This window comes from Erinaceus europaeus, chromosome X, assembly GCF_950295315.1.
Source record: "Erinaceus europaeus chromosome X, mEriEur2.1, whole genome shotgun sequence".
NCBI classification, from domain to species: domain Eukaryota; kingdom Metazoa; phylum Chordata; class Mammalia; order Eulipotyphla; family Erinaceidae; genus Erinaceus; species Erinaceus europaeus.
In genome coordinates this window covers 83,137,058-83,148,142 of record NC_080185.1, presented here as the reverse complement: position 1 = coordinate 83,148,142, position 11,085 = coordinate 83,137,058, and the positions used below count along the sequence as shown (strand labels likewise).

The window sequence follows — 11,085 nt, the reverse complement described above, 5'->3', positions numbered from 1 at the left end:
TTTAGAAGTTGGTGTTTCTGTCTTTTCTAGTGTCTGGCACTCTCACAATTGTGAAGTTGTATATTAATATTGTTTTTATCTGCATTTTTCTGATCATAAGTTACTTTGAGCATTTTTTCATATGCCTGTTAGCCTTTTGGATCTTTTCTTTGATGAATATTCTTCCCACATCCTTTCCACATATTTCAATAATGTTTTCATCACTAAGTTTGGTAAGTTCTTTAAATGTTTCAGTAATTAGCCCTTTGTTGTATGACATGACATCTCCTACCACTTTATGAAGAATCTCTTTGTTTTAGTTAGTGGCCCCTTTTGCTGTGCAGATACTTTTCAGTTTGATTTTGTCCCATTGCTTTATTTTTATTTTCCTTAGAGTTAAGCTCAGCTCTTCAAAGATATATCTATAACATAGTTCATTGAATGCTCTGCCAAGATTTGTGGCCTAACATCCAAATCTTTGTTCTATTTGAAGCTTGCTTACTTTTGCTTGTTGTGAAATGTAATGTTCAAGTTTCACTTGTTTACATGCTTTAACCAGTTTTCACAGTTGAAGAAGCTCTCCTTTCTACAATTAATATTTTGGACTACCTTGTGAAGAATTAATTAGTGTGGGGGCTTATTTATGGGTTTTCAATTCTATTCCACTGGCTTATGTGTCTATTTTTGTTCCAGTTTTCTGTTTTGATTACTAGTGCTCTGTGATATACTTTGAGATGAACAAGTGTGATGGCTCCATTTTTGTCCCTACCCCACCCCCAAGATTACTTTGACAATCCTAGGTATCTTTATAGTTCCAGATAAACTTTTATAGCTTTTGTTTTATTCTTTAACAGAAATTTTGAGGGACCTTAATAGGATGGCATTAAACCTATATTTGGGTAGAATAGTCATTTTGCCAATGTTTATTCTTCTGATTCATGACCATGGGAAATCCTTCCATATTACTACTACTGCTACTACTACTACTACTCTGTTATATGTGTGGCACTCATCATTTTGACACCACTTTCTTTTTTTTTTTTTTTTTTTTTTGATTTTGAGCCTGTAGACTTTATTTCTTCAGCAGAAATTTATCAAATTAGAATTTTTTTTTCTAAGAAGACCCTTAGAAGCATTTCAGGAGCACTGAGATCAGATACATCCCTCTGTTTCTGCAAGACATATCACACTTTGGTAGTTGTGGAGGCTGGAAAATGGTAAAAAGTCATAAAGGCTGCTGATAACAGATCTTTCTGAGTTTGATGGAGAGGGATGGCATAACCCTTGGAAAAGGGGAAGGGTGTGTGCAGTATATAAATAGTTCAGCTTGTGAGAAAAAAAGCAGAGAAAATTTATAGCTAGTGAAAAGAGATTAGCCATCACTTTCTCCACATCCTGGATGGGCAGTTGGGGCCCCAAAGTCTAAGTGGATTTCACACGCTAAACCAGAGGAGCTTGCATGTGCATACATGTGCATGCCCTAATGTGCACACATGTGCATACGTGCACACACACACACACACACACTTATGCCTAAAGTTGCATTTTTCTCCTTTTATTGAACTTCATAAATATTTTCATAAGGCTTTGTGTCATTACAACATCTTTTTTTGTTGTTAAACATTTTATAACACATAATCTAACACTTGTTTGCAGAGTCAAAAAGTCAGAAGAAACATAATAGTAAACCAGCATATGCAGAGCAGCAGGGGTAATCAAAATCACTGTTGCCCATCCACCTACCCCAGCCCACTCAATTCCCTAAGTACTAAAAGATCACTATTTGGCTTCACACTAGACTTGTTAGAATTCTCTTGTTGTTATCCTTATAAATCCATTAGAGAAATACACATAGAGAGACAGGGAGAGAGGGAGAGGGAGTTGTGTATAAGTTAGGACGATCCTACAGCAAGGCCCGTAGAACACACTAGTAAAGCCTTTGGGAGCAGAAATCCAGGTCTCATTAAGTTAAGGAAAGGGAATTTAGTCATGCAGAAACAGGAGATTTACACAGTTATTGGGGATAGCATTTTGTTGGGACCACTGTGCTGGTTGAGATCTTAAGCCCAGGTAAAAATGCTTCTCTTGGGATTAGTGACGACTGATCTGCATTGGTGACATAGACTTAGAAAACATGGTATCAGATGGTTCACTGATTTCTTGTTGTTTTCACAAATTATTGGTACTTGTTGATGTCATTGGATTGAATGACTGTGGAGTGGGTATTGAGAGATGATATCCCTGATTCTGGAGCTCTGGTACAGGCTGAGAAGAGCAGGGTGATGGGTAGAGGTTGTCAAGGGAGCTACTAAAGAGATGTTAAAGTTTCCAAAGGAACATGCAGAGAACAAGTGTTGTTTGGAGAAGTGGAAAGTAAGAAAAGAAAGCATACTCAAGGGAGTCCTACATAGTCACTAAAACACATTCTGTTATATTAAAAGGTTTTCTTAGTTTAGGCATTAGAGTTGGTTTTTATTTTGTTTCATCCCATTATTTCCTGCCAAGAGATCTTAGGTCATGTGAAGATCAAAGGTGACCAGCTCAGGCTTATACTTGGTTTACTCCACAACTCTGAGTATTGTGGAAATGGAAGCTTAAACATTTTATAATTTGATTAACATAGAGAAGAATTTCCAGCTTGGCCGGGGCCTACGATATGTTAGGAGGCATAGAACATTAACCAAACCAGCTTTGCTGAGAGTCTCTGCAGCTATGGCTGCTAGTCAGCAAACTGAGTTGCATTCATGATCGTCTCCCATAAGATGAGAAATCAGTCAAGCTTCAGATTCCTCACTAAAGTGACACTTCATAGTAGGGCCTAATCTAACTCATTTATATTTTATTCTTGCTGTTCAAAATCTATTCACCAAGGGATAATGCGAAGAGTAGAAATAGGTATCCCCTTACCCATATAGAAACTGACTCTTACTGCAAGTTAGTTTTGCCCATGTGGATACGTTGTCAAAAGTGAGCCTGACTCAGAAACTTTGTTCAGAAGCCCCATCACATTCATTAAATGTCCTAAGATGATAGGATGTCAGAAATAAAACATTTGCCAAATGTCAGAAGTGCCAGCAATCCTCCTGTGCAAGAAAATAAGGAGAAGGAAGGAAGACAGGGGAAAAAAGGATGAAGTTGATAACTGTTCATGCAATCTGTTAACAATTATGTAACTCTTATAATTGAAGAACCGCAGGTATACTTCCTTGGCTGAGGCTGTCTCTTCATGTCCTTTGTCCCTGATCTTTACTATATGAGTTCAGTCTTGCATTCTGTCCAGGTCACATTACTTTTGAAAGGTGCCAATCACCATGGTAATGTGGGTTTTATCTTGAAACTTTCTATAGATACCTATAAACAAGGCTAGACATAACCCCTGGACTGACTGAGGTAAGGAACCCTCACTTAGACTTACTTCATGCTCCCTACTGAGAGACAGTTATGTATTGCCCCAAGGAGACAGGCAGTCTTAGCCTTTTTACTTCACACTCATATTCTAAGTTAGAGGATGGATAGGCCTAAAAGGGACACCAAAACAGCTTATAGAAGAGAAATAATCAGCCCCAAATAAACTCAAGTTACAAAGCTGTCATGACTCAACAGTGCTGCAATGAAGGAACCCCCAGTGATAGAGGCATCAGTCCAAATGCAGAATTTTCCCTACACATAAGTCTTCTCCAGCATCTTTATATTCTGCCATTCCCTTGCTTTTGTTTGGTTTCAGTCCCTCTACAATACCTAAAATACAATTAAAACAATAGAAATATCGAGCATTTATGCCATATGGTACAACATAGCATGTCCAGACTGGCATGACTACAGACATAAGATGCAGGAAAAAGGCTATTTATTTAGGTTAACTGCAGGGCTTCAGAAACATTTTCAGATGGTCAGCTGACAGAGGAGACATGGGATCCTCCCTTTACCCAGTGAAAATAAAAGGCAAAAATAAGCTCCAAACTTCCCTACAACAAGTTAAAGAGTAATCAGCATCAATTTCATCAGAAAAAACACAGTACAAATACATCTATGATAATAATGACAATTCAGTGAATCACTAACAGAGGAGCAAAGATATAATTGCAGTAACAAAAATGAGCAAATGAGAACGTTCATTTCTAAGAGTAAATGGGAGGGAAATAGATTAAGAATGGAAAACTTTGAAGAAGGGTTCATTTGCTTGTATGTCATTGGTACATTTTCCTACAAATTACAGATTTGATCCCCCCCCAAAAAAACCCAAGAAAATATTTTATGCTCTCTCTCTCTTTCTCTCTCTCACTATATATATATATACACACACACATATATATATATATGTATACATATACATATATATATTTAAACAATGCTTTTCCAAAAACAGATCCACCTATAAATATAACTTTATGTATTTTATTTAAAATTTATCTGCCTCTCTGAATGTATTATTTTTTGAAGGGGGTTAACCTGCTGAAGTTTTGCCAGAATGGTGATTGGCTGCGCTTGGGTTCGGTGAACTCAAAGACCTGTGACTGAGCGATGCCGTCAGGAACCAGGTACTGACCCTGGTTTAATGGGTCCTGTGGTGGTGGGTATGAAGGAGGAATTGAGCGGGCAGAGTTGACACCTAAAGTAGATGAGAAATCAAATGGAAAATATGTAAGTTAAATAGCAAGGGGTTTCCAACCATTCAGTATCCATTTTGGATAGATAAGTCACAAGGCAATCCATTTAAAGAGTTCTGATCTAGAATTGCATATTGCCCAAATCTAGAATCAATTCCATAAATTATTTATGAATTTAGAACTGCATGATGATTGCTTCAATGTTAAATGCTTTCTTGTCTAGTCATGCATGACTTTGAAAACTTGGGGTGTTTCCATAATAAGATAAGGACATTAAAACTTGGAGTTAAATGTCATACCTGTGGTTTAAAATGAGGTCTTTATTATGCACAAGGATGCAGTTTCAAGGCTCCAGTCCCTGCCTTCAGCGGATTGCTGCATGAGTGGTGAAGCAAATGCTGTAGGTGTCTCTCTGTCTCTCTCCCTTTCTATCTCCTTCCTCCCATATCAACTACTATCTTGCCTATCAAATAAAAAAGTAGTAATAAATGGTGCCAGAGCATTGGGTTCATTGTGTAGGCACCAAGCCCCAGAAATAACACTGCTGGTAAGAACAAAAGGATGAAACAAAGGAAGAAAGGAAGAAAGAAAGAAAGAAAGAAAGAAAGAAAGAAAGAAAGAGATAAAGACTAAAGAACACATTCTGAACTTCTTAGCTCATTGTTCTTTCCAAAAGATAATTATCCAGTGAATAATGATTTGTCCTGAAAATAAACTATTCTATTTAATTTCAAAGAGATTTAGCTTTCTCACATCTCTACTTTCCCTGGAAATGTTAAGGGTATGACTAAGAATTATTGATATCAAGTCAGGCTTGCAGGATAAAATGGCAGTGTATTTGTAATATTAAGTGAATCCTTTATATTGTTTTTATAAAGTACCTTAAATGTACATTCACATTGACTGTGTACAAAGAGGGGTTCTGTGTTTTTTTTTTCATATCCTTACCAGAACCTCTTAGTCTTTTTGATAACAGTCACTCTAACATGTGTGAGCTGCTACCTTATTGTAATTCTGATTTGCATTTCCCGAATGATTTGTGACATCCTCTTTGTACTTGTAGACAAATTGTATGGGAATGTGCATGTCTCTGTTGGGAAATTTTTTCAGTTAGGTGTCATTGCCCATTTCTATTTTACTATTTAATTGTATGAGTCGCTGAAACACTTTGCATACTAATCCAATATATGGTTTGAAACTGAAAGTGCAATTACTTCACCTTATCACAGCATTAGCGTCTTATATTTTCCAGTGAAAAAAATCTGTGAGTAATACTACTAAACTTATTCCTATGTATTTTATTTTTTACTTTTAGTCAATTTATTAGGGGAGATAATGATTTAGAATACAGTTGCGATACAAGTACAAAGTGAAGTATTATGCAGCTGTTAAAAAGGAAGAGGGACTCTCCTTTGCAATATTATGGTCAAATCTTGATGGCATCATGTTGAATGAGACAAAACAGAAAGATAAAAAAGAATACTCAGTGATCTCACTTATAAGTGGAATTTAAGAATATAAAAAAACAATAAGAGAAAACATGGATGAAATCTGGACTGGGTATGTCATACTGCACCAAAGCAAAAAACTTTGGGGAAGGAGAGGAAGGCACATATCAGTCCTGCTGTTTCTCCTAGAAGCAAAGCAAGTGTAGATAAGTAGTTGTGCCTATGTGTTAAAAGCTATAATGTAAACCACTAAGCCTTCAGTAAAATTAATAATAATAGTAATAATAGTGAAAATAATAATAATAATAGTAAATATTAAGTAATATTAATAACACAATGACAAAAAAGTGATTCAGGGCATGGACACATTCTCCAACAAGGAATAGATTCAAAGGACCAACAGACATGAGAAAGTGCTTTATTTATTATCAGAGAAATTCAAATAAAGACAATATGACACCTCTTATGAGAATGTCATACATTAGAAGGGACAGAATCAACAACTGTTGATGAATATCTGGAGGAATGGAGCCCTTTACACTGGTGGTGGGAATGTAAATTGGTCCAAACTTGTAGAAAACAGTCTGGAGATTTCTCAGAACACTAGAAATGGAATGGCTTGTGTAAACCTATATACATGTACACATACATTCAAAGTCAAACCAAATATGTGACCTGAGAAGTATTGCAGTTTCTGTGAAGGAGGATAGGCACACAGAACTCTGGTTGTGGGAATGGTATGGAATTAAACCTCTATTACCTTATAATTTTATAGATCACTTTTAATCACTAATAAACATTTAAAAGGTGATATATAAAATGTGTCATGATGTTTCCAACAACCAAATTGTAATGCTAGTACTCAAAACAGATGTACTTAAAATTGTACAAATAAGTACTGTGTCACAAAAGAAAAAAAAGAAAAATATGGACCTATCATAGAACTCAGCCATTTCTTTCCTGAGAATTTCTCCAAAGTAAACAAAAACATATATCTGAAGGGATCTATGTACACCTATGTTCATAGCAGTTAGTAATAGCCCCCAAACTTGGAAGTAACCCAGATGTCCAGCAACAAATGAGTGGCCAAGAAAGTAGTGGTATATACACAATGGAATACTACTCAGTTGTTAAAAAGTCACCTATTTGCCTCACCTTGGATGGGAGTTGGAAGGAATCATGTTAGCTGAGCTAAGAAGAACAAATATAAGATTTTTTAACTTACGGAATGAACTTAAGTAAAAGGACAGAAAGGCAAAACTAATACTGGGTGTGGTGCACTGAACCAAAGCAAAGTAAGAAATGGGGTGGGGGTGTGGAGAGGGCTTTGGGATTCTAAGACATGATGGTAAAGGACCAAAGTTGGAGGTAGGAGTGTTCTGGAGATACTTATCAAGATATGAAATTGCACCATGGATCAACATGTATCAACAACTTTATCTTTTGTTACCTCTCATTGGTATGATTAATGGGTTTATAGTAGACAGAGTTGTTCATACATGTGTACAATTTCTCAGTTTTCTGCAAAACACTCCCACCACCAGTTTAGGTCCTCCTCCATCATGCACCAGGAGCTGGTTCCCAGAGACCTTTACTTTGGGGCCAAATGCAGACCAAGTTCTTTTTACAGATTTATATTATTATTGTTATTTGTTTTCCCTGTTGTTTCCCTTGTTTTATTGTTGTAGTTATTATTGTTTTGTTGTTGATGTCATTGTTGTTGAGTAGGACAGAGAGAAATGGAGAGAGGAGGGGAAGACAGAGACGGGGAGAGAAAGAAAAGACACAGGCAGACCTGCTTCACCGCCTGTAAAGCTACTCCCCTGCAGGTAGGGGCTCAAACCTGGATCCTTACGCTGGTCCTTGCCAGTCCTTGCACTTTGCACCATGGCACTTAACCCGCTGAGCTACCACCAGGCCTCCCCACCCCCAGACCAAGTTCTACTTTGTGCTTCCCTTTCTGTTCTGTACATAAGTGAAATAATTCCATACTCATCTTTCTCTTTCTGGCTTATCTCACTTAATATGACTCCTTCAAGCTCCATACAAGATGATATGAAGAAGCTGAAATCATCATTTTTAATAGCTGAGTATCATTCCATTGTGTATATGTACCACAAGGTTGTTTCCAGGTTTGGGGTATTACAAATTGTGCTATGAAGATAAGTATACACACATTTTTTGCATGGGCATGTTTAATTCCTTATGATATATTACCAGGAGAGGAGTTGCAAGGTTGCAGTTTAGGTTCATTTCTAGCCTTCTGAGGATTCTCCAGGTTGCACTCCACAGGGGTTGGACCAATTTACATTCCCACCAGTAGTGCAAAAAGGTTCCATTATTACCACAGGCTCTCCAGTATTTCTTGTTGCTATCCTTTCTGATGTATGACATTCATACAGAGGTGAAATGGTATCTCATTATTGTCTTTATTTGCATTTCTCTGGCAATCAATGATTTAGGGCAATGTTTCATATAATTATTGGCCCTTTGGATTTCCTTTGGTGAATATTCTGTTCATTTCATCTCCCCAATTTGGATGGGGTCATTTTATTGTTTTTAAAAATATCAACAGAACTACATCAAATGGAAAGAGCTCCATGAGTACCCCCCTAACACTTCCTCTCCACTATTCCAAGCTTTGGGTCCAGGATTGCTCAACAATTTGTTTGGCTTCGTATGTTAACTCTCTTTTCAGTCACCAGGTTCCAGATGTCATCAGGATGCCGGCCAGGCTTCCCTAGACTGAAGACCCCACCAATGTGTCCTGGAGCTCTGCTTCCCCAGAGACCCACCCTACTAGGGAAAGAGAGAGGCAGACTGGGAGTATGGACAGACCAGTCAACGCCCATGTTCAGCGGGGAAGCAATTACAGAAGCCAGACCTTCTACCTTCTGCAACCCACAATGACCCTGGGTCCATGCTCCCAGAGGGATAGAGAAAGGGAAAGCTATCAGGGGAGGGGGTGGGATATGGAGATTGGGTGGTGGGAATTGTGTGGAATTGTACCCCTCCTACCCTATGGTTTTGTTAATTAATACTTTTGTTCTAATGGAGCTCTTTCCATTTGATGTAGTTCTGTAGATATTTTAAAAAACTATTTAGTCCTTAATTTTGGACTAAAGTCACCAAAGACATTTGATGAAGTATTATGCCAATGGTTACTTTTATATACTTTATGGTTTCAGATCTATCGTGCATATCTTGGATTAATTTGCACTTGAATTGTGTGCATGGTTAAATGAGGTGGTCCTTCCTATATGTTTGAATCCAGTTTTCCTAGCACAATCTTTTTTTGGCAAAAACGATTTTATTATCTTATTTTTTTACATGTGATAAGCTCTTTATATTATTTTAAATTTATTAGTTATTTAATATTGACTTACTAAATTGTGAGATATCAAGAGTATAATTGCACACTGTTCCCACCACCAGAGCTCTGTGTACCATTCTCTGCATTGGAAAATACAAGAGTTCTCTAATATGAGTTAACTATTATCTCTATAACTATCTATCTATATTCATATATATATTTGCCCATTTTTCCCTATGGTTCTGCCTTCTCTATCTTTCTAAGTCACACCTACAACTATTACTACTTCTAACTCCTTCCTTTATTCCTCTTCCTTCTCTGGGTTCTGACAGAATTGGAGTTCAAAATCCTCTGGTTACCTTTCCCTAACATCCCCCACCTTGAAAGTTTGACCAAAATTCTTTATGGATTGTGGAATGTGGGAGTTCTGGCTTCTGTATTTGCTTGTCTGCTGAACATGGAAGTTTAAAGGTTATTCCATACCCCAGTCTGTTTCTTTCTCTAGTGTGGTAGGTCTCTGGAGATTTGTGGAAGTGTTAGTGAAGTCATTTGCCCAGGGAAGTCAGGATGGGATCATAGTAGCATCTGCAAATTGGTGGGTGAAAGGCAGAATCACATTGAAAGATTCTCCTTTTTCTATTTAATGTTCTTTGTCACAAATTTACTATATATACAGGCTTATTTCTGGGCTTTCAGTTCTATTCTATTTATCTGTTCCAGTCCAACAAATTATGAATACTACAGCCCTGTAATATAGTTGGAAATCAGGAAGTGTTATGGGTCCATTCTTACTCTTTTCTTTCTTAGGATTACTCTGCCATGTTGGGTTTTATCTGGCTCCAAAATGAACTTCTACAACAATTGTTCTATCCAATTAAATAAATTCAATGTGACTTTGATAATGATTGCATCAAATACTTAGTAGATGGTCATTTAATGATAATTCTCCAATCCGTGAGTCTGGGATACTTTTCTAGTTCTTACCTTTCTTTCTTTCTTTCTTTCTTTCTTTCTTTCTTTCTTTCTTTCTTTCTTTCTTTCACTAGTGACTCACAGTTTTCAATGTAGAGGCCTTTCATTTTGTCTGTAAAAAATTACTGTTAGATACTTTTTTTGTTTCTGTTGATTGCTAGTTTTCTATGTGTATTTTTTATATATTTTTATATAATTTTTATATATTTTGTAACTTGGTTGGTATTACCTGTAGCTTATAATATATTCTGAATGATTCACTTGCATTTTCTATATATACTAGCATGCTTTGTGAGTAGTAATACTTTAATTATTTTCTTCTAAATTTGGATAAATTTTATTTATTTTTCTTTCATAATTCTGTCTGGGAAGCCCAAGTCTTAGTGAATAGCAACAGTAATAGTATATAGCCTTGTTCTATACATTATATAAGATGGAATACTCTGATTCTCTCCATTGAGTATGATGCTGGCAGTGGGCTTGTTGCATATATACTTTAATAGACTGAGTTTCCTGTAATACTTATTAAAAAATTTATTGGGGGATAGTTAATGGTTTACAGATAAGTTGTTGGCATATTGGTGTACTTTCTCATCTCCCCATGATAGGTGTTTACAAAATACTCTTATCTTTGATTTATGTCCCCATCCACTATTATGCATCCGGATCCCAAAACTCACCATTTAGCCAAACCCCTCACTCCTTGTAGTTCATTGCATTGGTGCAATATGGCAAATGGCAAACCCAGTCCAAGTACTACTCAGTG

General features: G+C 36.7%; 1 protein-coding gene across 9 annotated transcripts in view; it reads right to left on the bottom strand.

Moving 5' to 3' along the window:
• Positions 1-1,513: 1,513 nt before the first annotated feature.
• The window catches only part of ARHGEF9 (Cdc42 guanine nucleotide exchange factor 9), a 297,917-nt gene continuing 288,345 nt past the window's right edge, over positions 1,514-11,085 (bottom strand). For 7 of the 9 annotated variants that reach the window (XM_060183301.1, XM_060183306.1, XM_060183303.1 and 4 more), the window contains 2 exons: positions 4,429-4,588; positions 1,514-3,944 (listed from right to left, as the gene is read on the bottom strand). In XM_060183301.1, coding sequence (XP_060039284.1) covers positions 3,902-3,944; positions 4,429-4,588 — 203 coding nt within the window. In that variant the 3' untranslated portion in view covers positions 1,514-3,901. Of the gene's footprint in view, positions 4,589-11,085 lie in introns of all 9 variants that reach the window. The other 2 variants (XM_060183307.1, XM_060183308.1) reach the window with 1 other exon arrangement.